The sequence below is a fragment of the Chiloscyllium plagiosum genome, unplaced genomic scaffold (genome assembly GCF_037043375.1).
Source record: "Chiloscyllium plagiosum isolate Xiang-an unplaced genomic scaffold, Cpla_swu_hap1 HiC_scaffold_18, whole genome shotgun sequence".
Lineage (NCBI taxonomy): Eukaryota > Metazoa > Chordata > Chondrichthyes > Orectolobiformes > Hemiscylliidae > Chiloscyllium > Chiloscyllium plagiosum.
Genome location: NW_028270156.1, coordinates 58,907,868 through 58,932,955, shown reverse-complemented (window position 1 = coordinate 58,932,955; position 25,088 = coordinate 58,907,868). Strand labels below are relative to the sequence as shown.

At 42.9% G+C, this 25,088-nt stretch overlaps 1 protein-coding gene across 1 annotated transcript in view; it reads right to left on the bottom strand.

The window, feature by feature from the left end:
* The window catches only part of th (tyrosine hydroxylase), a 64,207-nt gene that overhangs the window by 38,336 nt on the left and 783 nt on the right, over nucleotides 1-25,088 (bottom strand). Inside the window, 2 exon segments of the mRNA XM_043706153.2 lie at nucleotides 2,434-2,605; nucleotides 19,517-19,720. Of these exon segments, the coding sequence (XP_043562088.2) occupies nucleotides 2,434-2,605; nucleotides 19,517-19,720 (376 nt within the window).

The window sequence follows — 25,088 nt, the reverse complement described above, 5'->3', positions numbered from 1 at the left end:
TGTCCTGGTCCAATTGTAAACATAAATTCTGCTCTAGGGCATGAAGATAGCTGGGAAGAATTACTGCCTAATGTTTTTCAGCCTCTTAGTTTTCCATTACATTATATCAGGCAGTGAGAGTTTGAAGCATCTATTGGAATATGTATATTGACTGCTGTCTGTATATTATACATTATAATGTAGATAATGTATTTTAAATAATATAATTGAAAGAAATCATGTACACACTGGATCTATGCTACTTAAAAGCTAAGTTATTACATGATAGTGCATAACAAATATCTCGCAGTGTATCAGCTTATCTAGGTTGATAACATTCTCATCTCTGATGTATAGAGAGAAGGTTATGTGATAAAGTCAGAGTTCAGGATTTGGACACATAAGTAAGGCCAATATTTCAGTGCGAGTGCTGAGGGAGTGTTGCACTGTCAGTGTTGATCTGTTTGTTTCAGATGAACATAAAGAACCGTGGTAATTCAAGGAAGAATGAGGATCTCCTCAACTCACCTGCATAACATTCATCTAGTTGCTACTTGATGGGTGCTGTTCATTGATCAGAACATTAATTATAATTCATTGTATGTGAAACACACTGACATTCTTGAGAGTTGTATTAAGCATTGCATTACTGTTGAAAAAAAAAATTGTCCCAGTTTCCGAGCATGCCCACAGTTGTTTAACATTCACTTGTTGCCTGCATCTCACTCAATGATGATCTAATATATAATTTATGCATCATATTCAAAAGGCGTAGCAATTCTAATGCCTGAGACTTTTTGCTTAAACTTTCCAATTTCCTTCCAGATTTTCTCATTTCACCCTTCATCTGGATGAAGGTGGTAATTCAAATTGGATGTAGATCCATGGATGTTTTTAAACAATTATGAGAGTTTATACCAATGGTTTGCACTAGGAAAATAAAGCACCTCATTTGGTTAAAATCTGGCATTTTCTTTAACAATGAAATAAGCTTCTGACCACATTTCCATCAGTTAGATCAGCAGCTTGAATGGTACTCCATCCCACCCACTTTCAAAATTCACTCTTTTCCACAGATACACAGTCAAGGCAGTGTTAAAGTTGTACTGCAGTAAGTCACCGAGGCTTCTTTGACAGGACGTTCCAAACTTCCAACCACTACCATCTGGGAAGACCAGGTGTTTGGACACAGCCCCATCAAGTTTCCCTCTAAACCACACAACATCCTGACTTAGAACTACATCACCATTCCTTCATTCTCACTGGGCCAAAGTCTTGAAACTCCTTTTCAAATAGCACTGTAGGTGTCCTCCCACTTCAGGGACAGCAGCAGCTCAAGAAGGCAACTCAGCGCTGGCTTCTCCAGGGCATTGTATCAATAATTAGACAAAAAATGTTGGCCTGGCCAGCAATGCCTACATTCCATGAAGAATCAAATTAAACCCACCCTCATCACTGTCTGTAAAGCACCAATCTCTGCTGTTGTTTCAGCTCATCTGTCATTGAAACCTTCAGTCGTGTCTTTGTTGCATCTAAATTTAACTTCTCCAGTGCACTTCAGACCAGCATGCTATTTTCCACCTTTAATAAAGTTGAATCTGCCACCTGTGTCTTATCTCACACCAAGTCCTGTTTAACTCAGTCTTCAATGAGCCACACTGGCTCCCAGATCATCAGTACGTTGAGTCTTCTCCTTGACTATTAATTGCTGTCTATCTTGGTAATACCCTCCAGCTATGCAACCCTCCAAGGTATCTGAGGCCCTTCAGTTCTGGCCTCTTGAGCTTCCCCAATTCTATTGCTATCCCATTGGCAGTCATGGTTTTAGCTGACTAGGGCCCTGAGCTCTGGAAATGCCTCTCCTAAACCTCTAAGTCCTCCTTTAGGACACTCCTCACAGCACACTTCAGGAACCAAGTCACATCTCCTTATGTAGATCAGAAAGAAATTTTATTGAGTAATTCACCTGTGTGAGGGAATTGGAACATCTTACTTTTTTCACTGTTCTATATAAATGCAGTTTGCCATTACTATTGAATCCTGGAGTTTCTAAGAAATAGGTTCAATCGCTGGTCTCTTCTTGAATTTCCTGATCTCCATTAGGACAGCGGTCAAGCTGCACAGCTCCTTTCAGAGTTGAAAAGTTAAACAGAACGATGCCTGGTTCCTGCTCAAGGTTAATATTCAGTTGACGCATCCAACCCTGTAGTAGATATCTTCCTTAATCAACCAGTTCAGAGATGGCCTGACACACTTCTGGAGCAAATGCATGAAATAATTCCTTCAGCGAAGGAGAACATTGGAGAGGATCTGGGAAAATTGAGTAAAAATCTTAAAATATTATGGAGCATGACTGGGTAACAATTATATTCACAGAATACTGAAATCTGTTAGTTGCACTGCTGAAGAGAAAACATACAATAGTCAGAGAGGGAGAAAAGTCATTATTCTTACATTTCTCTTCTTTTGTTGTTTTTACATCATCTGCAACTCTTTTCAGGGAACTGACCAAGGTGCTGATATCTGAAACGTTTGTTTCACAACGGATGAAGAATTCCAATATCTCTTTATCTTTTGGTTTCTTGGATGGCCTTGTTTCAATGTGGTATATTTTAGCTTCAAAGGTCTGTGTAAAAGAACAGGGTGGGGGATGGAGGGGATATTATATGTAATTAAACCAAACAATACTCTGTAATTACAACCGAAAATCCAGAATTTAAATAAGAAATCCCTGAGCAATATTGAGTCCAACCAATCCAAATCCAACATAAGATTATTCTATTTCATAACACACTTCCTATTACTCATTGATCTTCTGGCGTTTATAAGTCTCTGAAATTAAGTAATATTGATATCTTTGCAACCAATCTGCATTCATCACTGCATACATCACTCTAGTTGCCTTTTAAATGTATACCAAATTGACCTGTTCCAACTACAGTTTCTCAGAGTTATTTCCACATATACAGAATAAAAGACCATTTTTCAACATCTAACCTTGTTTTAAGTTTCTGACTTTTGTACTGATGTCTTCGAGTCATGGATAAGATGTTCTCTCCTGATTTTGACAGTTTTTATTCTACTGAACATCTGTATCATGTGCTCATAGTCTTTTTCCCTAGTTGCTGAATTTTTTTCTTTGTAAATTTGTCTGAAAAACATCATTATCCTCAAACTTATTGATGATCTGTACTTTTCTGAAGGGAGAGTGGCAGGAATACTTCACAGAATACTCCATAACTCCTTAGCATTGACAGAGTCAAAAGTTAACAGAATACTCAAAGACTTGTGAAGAAATATAATTATGGAAATATGCAAACTCTTTCCCTTTGTCACACTGATAGCATTTTAAAAAATTGTTCTGATGGTTTGTCACTTTATATAATTGCAGATTACCTCACACAATCCAATTTATGTTTTAAATCAGCGAGTCTCCTATGATGCTGCTTATGATCAAATACTAGAGGTGGTCTTTGATTTATGAATTAACAAACACTCATACTTATGAACACAATCCCATACTGGGGTGTTAATTTTATAGACCCTTCATGAGAACATTTCCTGCACTCACAAACATCTGTTTTGTATTGCCCTGCGTTGTGTTTTCTGACTTGCATACAAATTGACTTGCAAACGGATTCCGCAATGGAACCCATTTCCAACCTGGGGACTGCTGTGTGTTATTTTAGAAGTATTTGCAGTCATGCACAATTAATTTTCTCATCAGGGTGAAGTGATAGCACTTGTAAAAGCCTATCTGGCTCACTTATATCTTTTAAGAAAGGAAATTTGCTACCTCAACCAAGTCTTGCCTATATGTCACTTCTAACTCACGGCAACATGCCAGACTTTTAGGTAGCCTAGCAAGGCACCAATTCATGCAGGTGCAGTCAGGATTGGACTTGTAAATGACATGCATATCCTATGAAAGGGAAATATACTGTACTATTCATCTACTAGCATGGGTCAGCATATCTCTTAGACAACAAAATAGATTGCAGTTAAGTAAACAAGGAGTGATTTTATTCAATGGTTAATTACTACACAGGCTGGAACCCTGCCTTTGCATGTTAAAGAAGATCTGTTGGAATTGTACCTCTGCAGCTTCTGTTCCTGAGTTTGTTTTTATTCCTTTACTGGCAACATTTTATTTGTAAATTTTAAAAATTATAATAGGAAAAAAAATACACTAGATGTCAAGGAAACGACAAGCATTAGTAAAGTTTCAGTAGTATACTATAAATAGGTAAGTATTTCTTCCTCAGGATATTGTACATGGTTGGGTTTGTGTGGGTAGAACAAATACTTTGAAGCACCCTGCAAGGTACCAGAAACAACGACAAGATGAAAACTGGATAATATTCTTTGTAGTGACATTGATATGAAGGACATATATTGGTTGAAACAGCATGGAAATTGCTCTACTCTTTTTTGAATAGATTCATTGAATCTTTTACACTTTCCTAAAAAAGGCTGAAATCTTGGCTTTACGTGTCATTCAGACATTAGCCTACATCTCATGCATAAATGGCTCTTAAACCCACAAATCTCTGAGCCAAATGCATAAATGCTACATTTGAGTCACAGCTGACAGCTGTAACTTGCGACATTTTATCACAGTTGCAGCTCTAAGTATGATATGACAGACAAAATATGAATTCGGTGAAATGTTTTGATGGATGAATGGATGGACTCTAAATATGCCTTTTGAGATTCTTTAAAATTTTATTTTTTAAGAAGAAAAGGCCTCTCTGATCTAACATAGCATTATGGTGAATACTATATACTGAATTATAAAGTATAAGAGACACAAGCCAGGATTCTGAGAAATTTCTGGAAGACATCTGAAAGCACTGCAGTGAAGATTTAGAAATTTATATTCAGTATCTGAATCCCCTGAAATACAACTGTAGTTTTCATATCACTCTGCAACATATATATATTTTCTCTTCACAATATGTACAAGGTTCTAAGGTTGGAGGGGTATGGATTTGATTCAATATTGATTTCCTTGACAGCCACTATCACTGACCATTAACCAGTATTGTTGCCGTGGTAACCTGAATGCCACAATGACCTTTTTCACCTCGCTCATGCTTATGTTTTTGCCAAGTTAGTTTATTAGGTATATATCATTCTCCACAAAATATTGGGTAGTCAACAAAAGGTCCTCTTTTCACTATAAAAAAAAACTGAGGGAGTGCAAATGCTGGCCAGCTGCCATGTCTTAACAACCTGTTTGATTTTATGTGCACTTACCACTTAATCCCAGGATGCACTGACTGATCTCATCTGTCCTCATCCATCCAGGTACACCTCCAGTGCAAATCATTCGGTCATGATCAAGACTTGGATCTTTCCTATTGGGGTGGCACGGTGGTTCGCATTGCTGCCTCACAGCGCCAGGGACCCAGGTTCGATTCCATCCTCAGGTGACTGTGTGGAGTTTGCACATTCTCCCTGTGTCTGTGTGGGTTTCCACCCATAATCCAAAGGTGTGCAGGTCAGGTGAATTGGCCATGCTAAATTGCCCAGTGTTAGGTGCAATAGTCAGGGCTAAATATTGGTAGGGGAATGGGCCTGGCTCGGTTACTCTTCAGAGAGTTGGTGTGGACTTGTTGGGCCGAAGGGCCTGTTTACATACTGTAGGGAATCTAATATAATCTAATCTCCCCCTAGGGTTGCTGAGGCCAGTTGTGACATGCTAATTGTTGTCCTGGATGAAATTAGCCAATGCAGCAAGCATTATGAAGCTTTCTGGCCGCTGTTGTATTATGTGATGTGTTTAAAAAAGCAAAACCTTCTCAATCACTGAATTACATGACAGTTTCTTATCGGACTTGAAGACACCTGTCGTTGGCCACCCCATATTTTGTGGAAATGCACATTTGCCTGTTAAACTATCTTGGAAAAGCAAAGCTGCTTCAACACTTCACAAATCAGCTTTATGACCACTTCACTCATGTTCCAATTTTTACACTAATAACCTAAGAAAGAGGAGCAGAAGTCTCATGGCTCATTGAGCCTGCTCTACCATTCATTAAGATTGTGGCTAAATTTCTGCATAATTCCACTCTCAGACCTGATGCCCATGCCCCTTAGTTTGCTTAGTGTCCAATGACCTATTGATCTTAAACAACACAGTGACTGAGCATTCACCACTCTCTGAAACCTCCAAAATATTCATAAGTTTGAGTGAAAAACCTCTTTCTCATCTCAGTCATAATTGGAAACATCTTATTCTGAGTTTATGACCCCTAGTTCTGGACAGGGTAATAACCTCTGAGCATCTTCAGTACTGAGGACTCTAAGAATTGTTTAAGTTTCAGTGAGATTTTTTTTTTTAAACCTCAAAGAACTTGAACCTTATTTATTCAAGTCTTTAGCTAATCACTTGGCTTGCCTCACTCCATTTTCATGCAAAAGTGAGGACTGCAGATGCTGGAGATTAGAGTTGAGAGTGTGGTGCTGGAAAAGCACAGCAGGTCAGGCAACATCCGAGGAGCAACAGAATCGACGTTTCAGGCAAAAGCCCTTCATCAAAAGCCGTTCCTGATGAAGGGCCTTTGCCCAAAACGTCAATTTGCCTGCTCCTCGGGTGCTGCCTGACGTGCTGTGCTTTTCTAGCGCCACATTCTTGACTCCGATTTTCATTGTCAGTCTGTTCCTCAGAATTCACTTTCTCACCGAACTTTATGTCATCAGCTTTTTTCACTCATTCACCTATCTAGAAATTTTTAATCAACTTCTTCAGACACACTTCTGTAGCAGGTAGGACTTGAATCCAAGCATCCTGGTCCAGACAAAGGGACATCACCAATGCAGCAATAAAGCTCCTAATATTGGGGGATTGTTGTCACTGAGTGCACTATAAAGTAAAGGTGCAAATGCTTTTTTCTAAACATCCTGTTCTGAAACGTTATTACACACCTCTGAACAGTGGGACTTGAACTAGACCTTCTGGCTCAGAGGTAGAGACATTATCACTGCACCACAAGAGCCACTCATTCACCTCATCTAGATATTTTCTAATTAACCTTTTCAGAGATGGTATTACACATGTCCAGAGCAGGTGGAACTTGAACCCAAAACTCTTCATCCAGACACTAAGACTGTGCCACCAGTGCCCCAGCATCGCCCATTTACCAGATATGTGTTTAATTCCCTAAGCAACGGCACTGATACAAACTGTGAATGGCTGAAGACCAGACATGGATCCTTGCATCATTCAGTTAGTAATCCCTATCATCCTGAAAAATTCCTGTTTATTCCAACTCTCTACTTTCTGTCTATTATCAAATCCTCAGTTTATGCCATTAAATTGCTCCAAACCCAAGAATCCTGATTTTGTATTTAAAAAAACTCTAGTGCAAGCTTACTGAATGCTTTCTGAAGGAACAAATATACTATATTCACTCCTAACTCATTGATCTTAAGGAATTGCCATTTCATTTTAACCATTTAAAGCATGACTGAAATTAAGCAGAAACCTATAAAATTCAATTTTAAAAATTCTGCTGCTATTGACACTGGGGCTGAATTGATGCTAGACTGGTGTGTGAGAATAACGTAGTTATATATGTCACTGAATGCTTTGACTGAAATGTTAATCTAAGGTTTTTATATTTTACTCTTAGGATTGTACAACAATGTTAAAGATACATACTGAAGAGTATTTTAATGTGCACTATTCCAGATCATAGAATTCCTACAGTATGGAAGCAGACTATTCAGCTCATCAAGTCCACACTGACCCTCCAAAGAGCATCCCACCCAGAACTGTCCACTACCAATGCTCCAGCATTTCCTATGTCTAAACTACCCTAGACACGATGGGCAATTATGCATGGCCAATTCATCTGACTTGAACATCTTTGGACTGAGAGAGGAACCTGGAGCACCCGAAGGAAACCCACGTAGACGTGAGGAGAATGTGCAAACTCCACACAGACTCAAGAGTGGAATCAAACCTGGGTCCCTGGCACTGTGAGGCAGCAATCCTAACCACTGAGCCACCCTGTCTCCCCAGATGCTGCCAAATCTGCTTGATGATTCTTTCCTCAACAATCACATTTTTATTGTGGTTGTAAAGAGGATTTGGCAGCTTCTTCATAAACTTTGAATGGTTAATCTATCAAGTCCAGGACAGAGTGTAACTTGACTAGTTTTGAACAGTTTGCCACGTATAACATTCCCTCCATTCTTTTGCCAAGATTTCTCCCCTAATCCCTAAAACGCCCTGAGGATAAGGGTCAATGAGCACTGACAATATTCTGGAACCTTGCCCAAGCAGCCATTCTATTTGTCCAGCCCTGTATAATGAGTTGCAGATTTTACAGCACCTTTGGTCTTTGTGGGTAGATCGGAGTCCAGGATGGGCGGACATTTGCTGAGGTACAGGCTCTGATGGGTGGTTGCCTCTGTGCACAGCCACACACCAATACCAACTTCCACCCCTCCCAGTGTTCTGTTGGCCAGCAGCGGAATCACAAAGCCCAAATGTTAATGCAATGATCCGGGTCCAACATTCTGAGTTTAGCAGAGGTGCCTGAAGAACACTTTAGGGGAGGCAATCTCAATGTGCCGCAGTTCACTGATCAAAAACGAAGCAGCAGATTATTGTGAAAGTGAATGTAACCACCACTCTGAAAAGCCCCCTAGCCCCATGCTGAGACTCACTGTTCCTATTCTAAATGTTAATGGGGTATAGTGGTAACGTTGCTGGGCTAAAATGTCAGGCACCTGAGCTCTGGCTTCAATCCTGCCATGGCTACTGATGAAATTTAAATTCAATTTTTTTTAAAAATCTGGAATTGAGAGTAACAGTGACCATGAAATTCTCACGAATTGTTACTTAAACCAATCTGGTTCACTAGAGTCATGGAGATGTACGGCACAGAAACAACTTCGGTCCAACTCGTCCATGCCAAATCAGATATCCTAAACTAATCTAGTCCCATTTGCCAGCACTTGGCCCATATCCCTCTAAACCCTTCCTATTCCATCTAGGTGCCTTTTAAATGCTGTAATTGTACCAGCCTCCATCACTTCCTCTGCAGCTCATTCCATACATGTACCACCCTCCGTGAAAAGGTTACCCCTTAAGTCCCTTTTAAATGATTCCTCTCTCACCCTTAACCTATGCCCTCTAGTTCTGGACTCCCCCACTACAGGGAAAAGCCCACTCATACCCTTTAAGGAACAGAATCCTTATGTGGTCTGGCTTGCATGTGACTCCAGATCCACAACAATGTGTGCAACTCTTTATTGCACTCTAAGGCAGTTAGGGATGGGTAACAGATACTGGACTTACTAGCAAGGCCCACAGGTTGTGAATAAATAATACACCTGTTTTAAAAAAAAGTCCCAATAACAATTCTCCGCCCAGTTTCCTATTGCTAAGAGCCCATCTCACTGATGCGAATAGTTTTAAGGACCAAAACCTCAGGTGGGGGTCAAAGACTTACCCTCATGCTGAGTTTAGTCCCATCAGAATTGCATCGCAATCAAAGGGGGAGCAGATACCACTGACCCGAGTGCCTGTAAGCTATTTATCCATGTGATGACAACTAAGCGAGACCCATACTTGTCCTCAACAGCAGTTGACATGTATTCACTTGTGACTCAAAGTCATGACTATGTTTCCCCTAACCCAGAATCTTGTTGTGATACTGCCCCACTGACAGTCACCTTCAAGGAAATCAGCAACCTGAGCTCTGACAGCTCATGGAAGAATATATTAAAGCAAGTGACTTCAATTCCTTGAATTCCCTTAATTCAACTCCCAAATCAAGAAAATAAAATTGTAAATTCACATGATTGACATAAATCAACAAAATGTCAGGTCATATCTCAATTCAATTTCTGAACGTGTGGCATTCAGCCTCCCTTCTTTGTTAAAGCCACTTGTTCAATCAATTTAGATGGGGAAGAAAAAAGCCTGACATTGAATATTAAATTATCCTTCTGTGTGACCACAATAATGTAGGGCTGGTTTCTGGTTGCAGCCCCAGAGGCTGTACGTTAGCATACAAACACTATTATACCTGAATCTGTTTCAACAAGTTATTTGTTTTGCCAGAAGGGACCTTGAAACAAATGCTGCTATTACACATATCACTCACATGGGTTTGCAGATCTCCTAAGCTAATTACTCCAATTGGAAACAGCATTTCACTGTCATACATCACAGCACATAGGCCTGACTTTTTATCAACTTCATTTTCCTCGAAATGTACACTCTTCTTCCTCCCTGCGTCCTCATGATGCAAGTGAAGACTCACTAGAATGAGTCCAGAGTGCTCCAATTAATTCTGCATCAAAGCCTCTCAAATATAAGACTTGCTTTGTGGACCCTCTATCTACCCATCTCCCTATAATCCCTTAAAAACCTGGTTTGGCTTCTTGATTCAGTTCCAGTTTTTACAATTCCGGCTGTATAATGCACGGAGTTCTCAATGCCACAGTGGTGACTGGCTGCAAATCATGTTGTGGAACATGAAAGGGTTCATAAAAGATTAACAAGGATGTTGCCAGGGTTGGAGCATTTGAGCTCCAGGGAGAGGCTGAACAGGCTGGGGCTATTTTCCTTGGAACTTGGAAGGCTGAGAAGTTATCTTATAAAGGATTTTAAAATCATGAGGGGCAGGGATAGGGTAAACAGACAAGGTTTTTTCCCCCAGACTGGGGAGTCCAAACCTCAAGGCCATAACTTTAAGGTGAGAAGGGAAAGATTTAAAAGTGACCTTGCACCGAAAACTGGGAAATGCTTGTTGTTTGCAATGATATGCTGGGTTCTCCCATCATTAAGAATGGGGATGTTTGTGAAGCCAGTTAGTCAGAGTCCTGATCTGATTTATTAGTTGTGGAATTGCTTGGCCTTGCTACTGTTTGCTTAATGTTGTGGTTCTGTTCGCCGAGCTGGGAATTTGTGTTGCAGACGTTTTGTCCCCTGTCTAGGTGATATCCTCAGTGCTTGGGAGCCTCCTGTGAAGCGCTTCTGTGATCTTTCCTCCGGCATTTGTGTGGTTTGAATCTGCCGCTTCCGGTTGTCAGTTCCAGCTGTCCGTTGCAGTGGTCGGTATATTGGGTCCAGATCGATGTGCTTATTGATTGAATCTGTGGATGAGTGCCATGCCTCTAGGAATTCCCTGGCTGTTCTCAGTTTGTCTTGTCCTATAATAGTGGTATTGTCCCAGTCGAACTCATGTTGCTTGTCATCTGTGTGTGTGGCTACTAAGGATAGCTGGTCGTGTCGTTTCGTGGCTAGTTGGTGTTCATGGATGCGGATCGTTAGCTGTCTTCCTGTTTGTCCTATGTAGTGTTTTGTACAGTCCTTGCATGGGATTTTGTACACTACATTGGTTTTGCTTATGCTGGGTATCAATATCCAGCATAAGCAAAACCAATGTAGTGTACAAATTCCCATGCAAGGACTGTACAAAACACTACATAGGACAAACAGGAAGACAGCTAACGATCCGCATCCATGAACACCAACTAGCCACGAAACGACACGACCAGCTATCCTTAGTAGCCACACACACAGATGACAAGCAACATGAGTTCGACTGGGACAACACTACTATTATAGGACAAGACAAACAGAGAACAGCCAGGGAATTCCTAGAGGCATGGCACTCATCCACAGATTCAATCAATAAGCACATCGATCTGGACCCAATATACTGACCACTGCAGCGGACAGCTGGAACTGACAACCGGAAGCGGCAGATTCAAACCACTACAAATGCCGGAGGAAAGATCACAGAAGCGCTTCACAGGAGGCTCCCAAGCACTGAGGATGTCACCTAGACAGGGGACAAAACGTCTGCAACACAAATTCCCAGCTTGGTGAACAGAACCACAACAATGAGCACCCGAGCTACAAATCTTCTCACAAACTTTGAACTGTTTGCTTAACACTATTGTCCAAAGTTAAAATTCTCCCAATATCAATTGCTGAGGTATCCGAATGCAACAGTACGCATTTAAAAAGTGCCAACTGTAGCTGGCTACCTGAGCAAAGACTAGGAAAATCAGGAACTGTTGTTCTCTTCTGCTGTGTAGTGGATTAATATTCTCATGACTTCCACATGGCAACTTGAATCTTGGTCCTGAAGTCAGGGTAAATGCTAGTGTTTTAATAAGGATCTAAGTTAGTCAGGATCTTACTGCATCCAAGACCTAGTGATCTTAAGATGGTGCTCCCAAACGATTAATAGTCACAAAATAGAATATATCTTGAGGGGAAAGTTTATATATTGGTATCAATACAAAAGGAAGGATATTCTATCCTCAGGGTGATAGATGGTTCACACCCTGTCTCCTTCCTGTAAGGTTCAATTGTAACTGAACTGGAGGGAGATGAAGCTGCAAGAAAACCTATTCCCTTCACTACGAGAGTGCAGCACTGCTCCTGGAGGCTGTCACTTGGTTCATGGGAGTAGCAAAAGACAGAAATCCATTCGGGTTGCCTGCCCCTCCCCTATCCTACCGCTAGTCACACGTAACAGCTGAGAAAGAAGAGGTAGCAGATGATCTCTTAGGAAGTGAGATGTTGAAGTACAGATAGGTCTCATCTTCAGATGCATCCGTGGTCAATATTGAATGGGATTGTGAAGCAGAATGCCAGGCAAAGTCTCTCACTAACTTCCTCTTCACTGCCTGATGCATTATATTTCTGTAGTCAATGGTGTAATATCAAATACTGCTGCAAGTTTGTGAAAAGGTTCGTAGGGGTCCCAAATTGATCTCCTGCTAATCTGTCTGGCAGAAAACTCCACAAACCTAGACCCTGTCTTCAGGCCCATGAGATATGAAAACCTTTGAAACTCAAATTGTTAGCAAACATTTGAAAAGATCAAAGGAAGAAATTAAGCTGGGTCTGTTTTTAGCTCACACTCAATGCTACTCTGACTGGTCTCTTTCAGTACAGGATCTTGGTCTGAAAATCAAGGTAGGAAACGTCCACACAATGGAATCAATACCCCCCTACCCAACTCCTCATCTCCAACACTGATGATAACAGACCAGCAACCATTTATCACATGGAAGGATGCAATCAACATGAGTAAGGAATCATCATCCACTTTAGCTGTGCTGAGTTGAACCTAAAATCTCCTGGGAATAGCCTGGATTTCCTGAGGAATGAAAACCTCACACAGACTGCCACTTCAACCTCTTTCTTTTTTAAATGAAAGGTAGTTACTCTGCATTTCTGAGAGGATTTTCTATTCAGGGCCCCTTCAGAAATGCTGAGCTGTATGTCCATTCTGACAACTCTTTCATCATGCTGAAGTGTCAGAAGAAATCAAACTATTCCCCCTTTTTCACATCACTCAGCTATTGTACTCTGACATTTAATGCCCCTGACAAGCACTTTGACAATGCTGTCAATCCATAAATACTAAAGGTAAGTGTGATATTAGAGTGCTGAGAGGGTAGAGTGCTCGGTGTAGGATGCCAGGTGGGTAAGGGTGCTGAGAGAGCTAGGTAGGTGCCAGATACATAGGGTAGGGTGTGGTCTGAGTACCAGTTGGGTAGAGTGTCAGATCAGTAATAGGTAGGATGCCTAGATGGATAGGATGCCAGTTAGGTAGGAGATAGGACACAGTCAGGTCCAACAGGGGAAAGGAAGGTTGGGGGCGAGGTCTGGGAGTTTGTGGTGAAAATGAATACTGCAGATGCTGGAGATCAGAGTCAAGATTAGAGTGGTGCACAGCAGGTCAGGCAGCATCTGAGGAGCGGGAAAATTGTTGTTTCGTGCAAAAGCCCTTCATCAGGATGAGGCAGGGAGTCTGGGGGATGGAGAGATAAATGGGAGGGGGGTGGGGCTGGGGGGGAAGGTAGCTTAAAGTGAAATAGGTAGATGGAGGTGGGGGTGAAGGTGATAGATCAGAGAGGAGGGTGGAGCAGATAGGTGGGAAGGAAGATGGATAGATAGGACAAGTCATGAGGACGGTGCTGAGCTGGAAGGTTGGAACTGGGGCAAGGTGGGGGGAGCAGAAATGAGGAAACTGGTGAATTCCACATTGATGCCCTGGGGTTGAAGGGTCCCAAGGTGGAAAATGAGGCATTCTTCCTCCAGGCGTCGGGTGGTGAGGGAGTGCGGTGGAGGAGGCCCAGGATCTGCATGTCCTCGGCTGAGTGGGAGGAGGAGTCGAAATGTTCAGCCACGGGATGGAGGGTTTGATTGGTGCGGGTGTTGCGGAGATGTTCTCTAAAGCTCTCTGCAAGGAGGTGTCCAGTCTCCCCAATGTAGAGGAGACCACATCAGGAGCAACGGATACAATAAATGACATGTGTGGAGATGCAGGTGAAATTCTGATGGATGTGGAAGGTTACTTTGGGGCCTTGGACGGAGGTGAGGGGCGGAGGGGGAAAAAAAGAGGTGTGGGCACAGGTTTTGCAATTCCTGCCATGACAGGGGAAGGTGTCAGGAGGGCAGGGTAGATTGGTGGGGTACGTGAACCTGACCAGGTAGTCACTGAGGGAACTGTCTTTACAGAAAGCGGACAGGGAGGGTGGTGGAGTCCGTTTGTAGGTGGTGGAAATGGTGGAGGATGGTGCGATGTATACGAAGGTTGGTGGTGTGGAAGGGGAAGGCCAGGAGATTCTGTCCTTGTTGCAGTTGGAGGGGTGGAGTTCGAGGGCAGAGGTGCGGGATGTGGATGAAATGTGCTGGAGGGCATCATCAACCATGTCGGAGGGGAAATTGCAGTCTTTAAAGAAGGAGGCCATCTGGTGTGTTCTGTGGTGGAACTGGTCCTTCTGGGAGCAGATGCAGTGGTGGAATGGATGAAGGGCTTTTGCCCAAAATATCGATTTTTCTGCTTCTCAGATGCTGCCTGACCTGCTGTGCTTTTCCAGCACCACTCTCATCTTGACTCTGATCTCCAGCATCTGCAGTCCTCACTTTTGCTTTCATATAGGATTCAGTCTGACCTGTGGAGGAGAAATGGTGTTGAGGGGTTGGGTGAGCTCTGGCGAAGGTTCAAGTCTGGCATTAGGAGAATGGGGGTGGGTCTCTGGGAGGTAATGGTTCACAGTCTGGATGAGAGGTGTAAGGGAACAGGGGAGGTGTAGTTGGAGGTCTGTGGCGAAAGTAATGGGGCAATTCAATAGTTACTTAGGAGTTAGGGAATGCATTTATTAGGGAAACTTCTCCTGAGTAACAATTTAATTTCATTGGCGCTCTCCAAATTCTCTAATTTAAATGGATACTTTTGGAGAGTATCAGACAGAAGTTATACTGCAGAAATCTTCAGCTCCTGAGGCAATTCATTTTGTAGTCAGCTACAATGGGGATCCCACATGGACCCTACACTCAACTGCCACCAGCGCTGGGACAACATCTGGCTGGCCATCAGAAAATGCAGGCTCCTGGGCTACAAAATCCAATTTGGATTTAGCAAGCCCTAGTTTATCTAACAGACTGTCTTCAGCTAACAAACTCTCTGGAAAAGTCAAGAGAGAATTTGACATTTAATGCCCAGCAAGCAAAGTTGGAATTTCCTGAAAGCATAGGTGGGAATCCACACAGGTTTATTCTCAAACCACTAAAAGTAAAAGTTTCAGACTTAGTCATAAAGTCATAGAGATGTACAGCACGGAAACAGGCCCTTTGGTCCAACTCGTCCATGCTGACCAGCTATCTCAACTCAATCTAGTATTACCTGCCAGCACCCGGCCCATATCCCTCCAAACCCTTCCTATTCATATACCCATTCAGATACCTTTTAAAATGTTGCAATTGAACGGCCTCTACCACTTCCTCTGGCAGCTCATTCCACACACGCACCACCCTCTTTGTGAAAAAGTTGCCACTTAAATCCCTTTATATCTTTCCCCTCTCATCCTAAACCTATGCCCTCTAGTTCTGGACTCCACCCCCCCAGGGTAAAGACCTTGTCCATTTACCCTATCTATGCCCCTCATGATTTTGTAAACCTCTGTAAGGTCACCTCTCGGCCTCCGCGCTACAGGGAAAGTAGCCCAAGCCTGTTCAGCCGCTCCCTATAGCTCAAATCCTCCAACCCTGGAAACATCCTTGTAAATCGTTTGTGAATCCTTTCAAGTTTCACAAGATCCTTCCAATAGGAAGGAGACCAGAAATGCACGCAATATTCCAACAGTGGCCTAACCGATGTCCTGTACAGCCGCAACATGACGTCCCAACTCCTGTACTCAATACTCTGATAAATAAAGGAAAGCATACCAAACACCTTCTTCACTATCCTATCTACCTGACCACTTTCTAAAGTTAACTTTACGCTGTGCTGGAATTAGACTGCACTGGGTGCCAAGTTCAAATGAGAAGTGCTCCTGGATGTAGTTTAATATTGTTGCAGTCTGCAATCACACTGATCGGACTCTTAAGTTGGAGTGTGGAAGTATAGGGTTATCCTGCAGATGCGTACAGCACTTTAAGTTTGCATGCTTTAGTGCTCCCTGAAGTACAATTTGTTAAAATGTAACATTACTGTTAGAAACCAACAACTTTATTCTGAACTTGTGAGTTTAGTAAAGTCAGAAAACGCAGGAACGGGGTATGATGTGAAAAAGATGCTTAGACAGTCTGGAAAAAATATATCAAGTTTTATTTAAAAGTGAAGATACTTGCAGCAAAAAGCCAAGCACCTGGGGCTGTCGGTGGGAATCCTTTGTGCATTCAAAAACAAAGGATTTGAATATCTAAGTCCATCGAAACGAAAAGACTCTGGAATCAGAGACAGTGGAATGAACGGTGGATGTGGAAAGCTTTAGGATGGGGTGCACATGAAAGAACTCTCAATTAGGCAAGGAAATTGTGCTCAAGTACAGAGGCTGCAGAGAAATGGACTGAGAGAGGAATTAATTTGATAAGAGTCAGGACAAAAGAGAACCTCCGGATCAGATTGACATGGCGGTGAACTCTAGAAAATAAGACAACAAACAAGAGAAGACGGAAAGGGAGTGAGAGAGGAACAGGGAAAAAAAGAGGTGCAGGTGCATAGCTCCTTGAAAGTGGAGTCAAAGATAGTGAAGAAGGCATTTGGCACAGTTGCCTTCATTGGTCAGTGCATCCATTTTAGGAGATGGGAGGTCATGTTGTGGCTATACAGAACATTGGTTCGGCCACTTTTAAAGTATTGCATTCACATCTGGTCTCCCACCTCCAGGAAACATTGCTAAATTTGAAAGGGTTCATAAAAGATTTCCAAGCATATTGCCAGGATATGAATGTTTGAGCTATAGGGAGAGGCTGAATAGGCTGGGGTTTTAATCCCTGGAGTGTCAGAGGCTGAGGGGTGACCTTATTGAGGTTTATGAAATGATGAGGGGCATGGATAGGGTGAAGAGGCAAGGTCTTTTCCCCAGGGTGGGCGAGTCCAAAATTGAATGGTTTAAAAGGGACTCAAGGGGCAATCTATATATGCAGGGGGTATTGTGTGTATGGAATGAGCTGCCAGAGGGAGTGGTGGAGGCTGGTACAATTACAATATTTAAAAGGCATCTGGATAGATAGATGAATAAGAAGTGTTTAGAGGGATATGGGCCCAATGCTGGAAAATGGGGCGAGGTCAGTTTAGGAAATCTGCTCAGTGCAGACGAGTTGGATTGAGGGTTTGTTTCTGTGCTGTATGACTCTGTGATTCCATGACTCGAAGTGCCTGAATATTAAAAGCTGCAAGATGAGTCATTCTTGAGTTACCTGATCAAGCTTCATGCAGGAACTGAATCATTGTCTGGGTTTATTGCTATTGTTTACCCAACAAAGTTAATCAACTTGCACTGACTTGATCCCATTCAAGTAGGCTCACAACTGAACTTCCTAGCAGTCCATTCCAATAACTGATGGGGGGGGGGGGGGGGGGGGGGTAGAGGTGATGGGGTATGTTATATAGTTCATAACAACTCAAAAACAGGAGCAGGTTCTGAATTGAAACCAGAAAATGATGCTTAAACTCACCATATCTGACAGCATCTATGAAGACAGAAACAGAATGAATTGTTTGAGTCTGATATGGCTCTTTTTCAGAAGGTGTTCAGAACTAGCAGGGGCAAAACCTGACTGAACCATCTGTGGAAGACTAAGTCCTCAGCCAGTCTGAGTTAGCACCAGGTTCAAACTTGTTGTTTTAGAATTTCCTGACTGAGATCTCTTTGGAAAGCTTTTTCAATGCATTTATGGAAAACAATTCCTCCCTACTGCCTGCTGTCATGCCTGCACCCTTATGTCCTTGGAATGACAAGTATGCTTCAGGTCACCCATGAGCAAGGTATCTTCCTACAAAACGGCATTTTAAGTTAATACGTTTCCTTTGTGATTTAATGTTTGTTACGGTGTCTCTTTGGGGTGGCTGTTTGCACTCATTTTGTTTGCTGTTACTTTCAAAAAGCAGAAAATGAATGTCCACTATGTATTGGCAAATATATACTGGTCAGTTAGAGAGTTTCATTTCGTTTCCTGTACTCAGAGGGCACAGGATCTGTTTTATGAGAAGAAGTTGAGCAAGTGGGGCCTGTACTCATTGGAGTTTAGAAGAATGAGATGAGACCTTATTGAAACATACAGAATTCTGAGGTGGGCATAACAGGAGAGATTGTTTTCCCTTCTGGGAGAGTCTAGGACCAGAGGGGATAAGTTCTGGGGCTTCTCATTTAAGACAGAGATAAGGAGGATTGTTTTCTTTTGGAGGGCAAGGATTCTATGGAATTTTTTAACCACAGAGGGCAGTCAACGGAAGGTCATTAAGTATATTTACGGCTGAGATGGACAGATTTTTGATCAATGAGGGTATCAGGGTAATGGAGAAAAGGCAGGAAAGTGGCGTTGAGGATAATTAGATCAGCCATGATCCTATTGAATGGGGAAGAAGACACAAAGGGCCAAATGGCCTACTTCTGTGCCTATCTCTTGTGATTTTAATGCAGAACCTTCAAACTCCCTCATTCATAATGCTCTGATGATTCTAGCTTTACTCAGCCCTGGTCACACTGTCACAGCTTCCATACTGACATCAGCGCAGTCAATAGCCCGAAGCATCATTAGCCAGTGAGTAGAAAATCACCTCTGAAATGGACAGTTCAGGGTCAAATCCCATTCCAGGACCCGACGGGTTGAGCAAGTCAAGAATGTGCCGCTGAAAAAGCACAGCAGGTCAGGCAGCTTCGCAGGAGCAGGAACAACTGACGGTTCGGGCAAAAGCCCTCCATCAGGAATGGCTTTTGCCCGAAACATCGATTCTCATGCTCCTTGGATGCTGCCTGACCTGCTGTGCTTTTCCAGCACCACACTCTCGACTCTAATCTCCAGCATCTGCAGTCCTCACTTTCACCGGGTTGAGCAAGACTTCAACCGAACTGACTGCCCTACCCGGAGGTTGGTAGCACTGCGGACCTTTGGAGGGAGGTAATAACCAGAGAGATGTGTAAGACAGTCACTGTCATCCAATGACAGCGCTCCATCCAACCTTCCCAAGTAAAAGTTTAAAAGACATTCGGTGTACCTTACACCCTTTGCAGCTCTGTCTGATTCATTGCACACAATTACCTCGAACACTTTGAGGGTCCGGGAGAATGAAGAGCTCTTGGCAGAGCGGATTGTGAAGAATAAATTCACCATGGCCCTGCCTCCTTCCTCCTCGAACACCAGCTGCTCCCCAGGATCTGCCGACTCGGAGGCAGCAGCGGCCGCTTCTCGCTCTTTGCGAGCATCTTCGATCAGAGACTGTCGGCGCCCAATGAAATGAGGAGACTGTCACCAGCAAACAAAACAAGAAGCAGGGTCAGAGTGAAGCCAGCCAAGTCCCTGTTTGTTGATGCAGGGTCAAAACGGAGCTCAGCAGCAAATCCAAACAACCAGAGCGAGGAAACCCCAACTCCAGGATGAGATTTGGAAGGAATCAAGAATGGAACAAGGAGAATCACTGATAGAGGGGTCGCATCAACAAAGGGAACTGAGGCAAAGAGTGCAGTTAGAAACAGCATGAACCCAATCGAGAGGATAAACTGGAAGCAAGCGAGAGAGAGAGAGAGAGAAGAAAGACACGTAGAAAGAGAAAAATGCAAAAACAAAAGAGAAGGTTTTACAGTGAAGGTGAAAGCCATGGGAGAATCAGAAGAACAATCTGTTGGGATCACTAAGCAAAATATCTGCAACATAATGAGGGGAATTGGGTGCAAGGAGATTAACAATGCTAAGATCAGAGAGATAATTTCGGACTAATCTCAGCAAAAGATGCAAAAGAGACATAGAGGTCAGAGAGAGAAGAATCCAAGAGAGGGGAATGAGAGTGAGGACTTCAGAGTGAGTGACGGGAATCAAAGAGGGAGATGGGGACCAGAGAGAGGGGAAAATCAGGGGAGGGGGAGAAATCAGAGAGGGGAGAATCCAGACAGGGGGGAAATCAGAGAGGTGGGGGCGATTCCAGAGGGAGGAAATCCGGAGACGGGGGGTGAAATTCAGAGAAAGGTGATAATCCAGAGAAAGGGGATAATCACCGGGGGGGGGGGGGGGTGGGGAAGGGGGTGCAGCTGCGAGATCAGAGAGAGGGGAAAAGGGGGGGGAGAGGGGGTGGACTCCAGAGAACGTGGGAAATCAGAGAGGGAGGAAAATCCAGAGAGGGTAAAAATGGGCAGTTGGAGATCAGAGAGGGGGGGAAAATGAGATGGTGGGGGACTCCAGAGGGGGATTTCCGGGTGGAGGGGAAATCAGAGAGGGAAGAAAATCCTGAGAGTGAAATGCAAAGGGAGGAGATAATCGGGGGGGGGGGGGGGGGAATCGGAAAGAGGGGCAATCCAGAGAGGGGGGAACTCCAAAGGCGAGGTGAAATCCAGAGAGAGGGTCAATCGGGGTTGGGGGGTGGGGGGGGGGGAGAACTCCAGAGGGAGTGGGAAATCAGAGGAGAGGAATCCAGAGAGGGGGGGAAATCCAGAGGGGGAGGGGGAAGTCCAGAGGAGGGGTGATAATCAGGGGGTGAGGGGGGGTAAGGAGGAATCAGAGAGGGGAAATCCAGTGGGGGGGGGGGAAGAGATCAGGGGGGGAATCAAGGGGTGGGAATCAGGGGAAAATCAGAGGGGAATCAGAGGGGAGAAATCGGGGGGAGAAATCCAGAGAGGGGGGATATCAGAGAGGGTGAATGTCAGAGAGTATGGGGTAAATCATAGAGAGGGGGGAAAATCCAAAGAGAGGCGGAAATCCAGAGGGGGGGGGGGGGGGGAATCCAGACCGGGTGGGGGGAGGGGGGATCCAGAGAGAACTGAAATCCAGAGAGGGTGAAGGGCAGAGAGAGGGGAAATCCACACACATGGGGAATCCAGAGAGAGGGGGATCCAGAGAGAGGGGGAAATCATAAAGGGGTAGGGAAAATCAGAGAGAGAGGAAATCCAGACACATGGAAAAATCAGTGAGGGAGAATCAAATGAAGATTAAGTAAAGAGAGGGAAACCAGAGTGGGGAGAGATGAGAAGGGGAGGGAATCACAGAGAGGAGGAACAGGGATAGAGGGATTAGGGAGAGGGCAATCAGAGAAAGGTGGTAAATTCCTGAAGAGGGCATCAGTATAAGGAAAGAAGCAGTAGGAAGATTAATGCAGAGCAGAGACAAAGAGAACTGATGGTTGATAAACGAACAGCAAGAAAGGAATCAAAAACCAAAAGGTCAAAGTGAAAGTGAAGCTAAGATGATAATTAGAAATTGAAATGACGGAAGGGGAATATGGGAGAGATGTGTTTTATTCCAACAATCTTGACTATATTAGTTAGTGTTGGGGTTGGGTTGGGGTCAGTTCTGCTTTTCTCTTTTAACAATAGTTTTAAAGTAATGCATTCCTGTCACCAATTGTTAGCCGCTGGAAATCATTCACCTTTTGACTGTTGTCAAAGACTTTCATCGACACCTCGGACATTTCAGAAAGAAGATCAGTTGGGGGAGGGTGTGGAATTAAACAGAGAGTGAAAAATTCTGGGCATGAATCAAAGAGGGAGAAGGAATAGTGAAATCAATAAAGGATTTGATGGGAAAGAACAGATTAAATAATGGCACAAATCAATGAGGAACTGGAGAAAATGGATCAAAGCCATGAATTGTAACAGGAAAGGATTGATGGACAGCTCCAGAAGATCAGAGAGAGAGTGAGGGAGAGAGAGAGAGAGAGAGAGAGAGAGAGCAGGAAAGAAAAAGACATTCACGAAAGGGATCACAGAAAGAATGACCAGAGAAAGGGGTCAGAATGTCAGAATGATCAGAGAAAGGGAAATTGGAGGCTTAAATGAGATTCTGATAAATGGGAAAAGGGAGAATAATCAGGAAAAACAAATCTTGAAGAAGAGGACTGAAGGAGTAAAAATGAGATACTAGTGCCAGGGATGGAAATAATGTGACAGAAATGCTCATGAGTAATCAGCAAAAAGAGAGAGGGCACATGGATCACAGAGCAGCAGAAATATAAACAGGCTGGATCAGAGAGAGAGTTGTGGGGCAGGGAATAGATTGGTAACCAGCATGAACGAATGAACGGGAAGAGAGACTGGCCTTGAAACAAAACGTAAAGGAGCTTCAGAGAGACGATCATCATGCAGAGCAAGGAAATCAAGGTTGGAATGTGTTGGGGAGCTAGAATTGATCAGAAGGGATTGGCAAGAATAAAAACCAGAGAGCACCATTAGCATTAAATGGCGAGGGATCATTGGTTATGAAAATTAGAAATAAAGAAAAATGAGAGGAAAGAACTAAATAGAGAAGGAAGTTGTAGAACGGAAAGTGAAGTACATTTGAACAAAAGGAGGACAAAGTTGATGGTTGAAAAAGTGATAGAAAGTGTGGTATTACACAGAATGTAAGCTAAGTTGTGATGGATCACAAAAAGATAAGTGATCAATTATTGAAAATTTGTTTATCAGAAATTCCAAAGTTTAAATCAAGAAAAATCTTTGAAGTAAAGACTAAAATTTCTGATGGAGGATCAGAGTGATAGAAGGAGGATTTGAGATAGAGTTAACAGAGAAAAAAACAAATGGAACGAGCAGAGGCATCAAAGAACATACAGAAATAAACTCCAAAAGATAAGGGAATAGAAAGAGGGAACAGACAGTTTATCAGAGATGGAAAAACTTGCATCTCTGTAGCACTTCACATATCCTCAGAGCTATCTAATGTCCTCCACATCAGTAAATGCCTTTTGGAGTATAGTAATGGACATACAGCAGCCAGGTTGGGATTTATTGCAGCTATGATACATTCACTGCTCTCCCACTAATATTGGATCCTACTCCCCAAGGTTCACATCTCGTTAAGAACATGGCATTTCCCTCAAGGTAACACTCTCTATACACCTCTGAAGTGTCCTTTTGCCCTGGACTAAGGCTTGAGCCTACAACCTTCCACCTCAGAGGTGAGAGAGAATATTAGGAGTATTCACGATTAACATCTGAAAGAGTTAGAGTGATGAACAGAACAGGAGAAAGAACAAGAAAATTGTACTAACCAGAGAATAAGAGTAATTTAAAAACAGAATCAAAGACGGAGCATTAGAAAATGAAAGGATCAGAAAGGAGATATGAACACAGTAGACTGGCATAAAGGGAAAAATAATATTTGAGATCAAAGAGAGGAAGAAGAATCCAAGAGAGAGGAATTAAAAAGTGGAGTCAAAAGACAGAAATCAAAAAGACACCAGGCAGAAAGGAAGAGAGAATAATTAAAGAAAATGAGAGAGAAACTATAGGAAGAGGAATCAGAGAGTGATTAAGAAAGATGTTAAAGACACACAGACTGAGAACTTTCAAAGTAAGCAAGTGACAAGTGAGGAAAGCACTCCGTGAGATACAGACATTACACAGTCAGCACAAGGAAAGGCAGTCAGAGAATTTGTGAAAGACCGAAAAGGGTTGTTGTGAGAGACAACAAAGAGAAAGACTGAGATGAGGGACTAAGTGACCAGACAGCAGGGTGAATTACATAGACTTACCGAGCTGAATCATCAATTGCTTCTCTCTCCGTGCCTGCTGCCTGACCTGTTGAATTTTTCCAACGTTTTTATTTCAGATTGACAATCTTGTCCTACTTACAAAGAATAACCAGGGAAGGAAGTGTTTGGAGTTCAAGGCAGGTCGTTTTGACTCCTCCAAAATGTTTATTGTAAATCATTGGTGATTTATTGACAGATGAGCAGGTGGATGAAATTTGCTTTCTCTGTTTACATTTGTAACTGAAAGTAAATTCAGGAGATTACTTCTGTTCAAAATCCAATAAGGTTTTACTTGGGTGTTACACTCTGTTCTGGAACATGGGATATAGGAATAGCACTAAGTAGCTACAGGCCATCTCTTGATGTTCATCCCCGACCAACTCCACATCGCAGTGGGCCCTAGCTGATCAATTGCCTGTGGATAACAACAGCACAACTGGCGGAGTGTTGATGCTGTTTATTGTTGTATTTGAAGAAACACCTGTAATTTTGGTTGATTTTTATATTTCTTTCTGAGTTCTCCAAAATGGTTGGTTTTTCTAACTGAAAAGCTGCCCACTTTATCTATTGTTTTACAATCACATCATCTGTTCTAAGGGGCTGACTTCAAGGGAACCTTTCGGTCACTCGGCAGCGGGAGTTCTCCCGCTGAGGCAACATGAAATGATATCCTATCCAACCCTGTCGCTCTAGCTTTTATTGCGGTGGGAAGGGAGAAGTACAGATACGCTCTAGATCATAGACAAAAAGAGGTACCATCATTTCCATTTCTTATGAAGAAGCAGAGGTCGGGTACCTACCAGTCCAGATCACTGGTCTAATCACTAGCGTTCCGCCGCCAACATAAATATAATTGCCTCCGTATACTTGCAAGTTAAAACAAACTCTCCCCCCCCCCCCCCCCAACTTTTCTTTACAGTTCGATTTTATAAGGTCTAATTTTCAACGTCAGCTCAGCATTACTGCCAGACGGTCATTATGCCTCTCAACTAATAAAGCAGAAAATGAGTATCTTTTGCAAATGAGACACTTCTTTGTCTTGCAGTGATCAGGACAATTCGCAAAATGAGAGGAAGTCACAATGGAATGGTCCTGAAGCGTGCGTTTCTTTTTTTTTGGTCAGTGAGCGAGAACTCCTGCATCACCAAACGACTA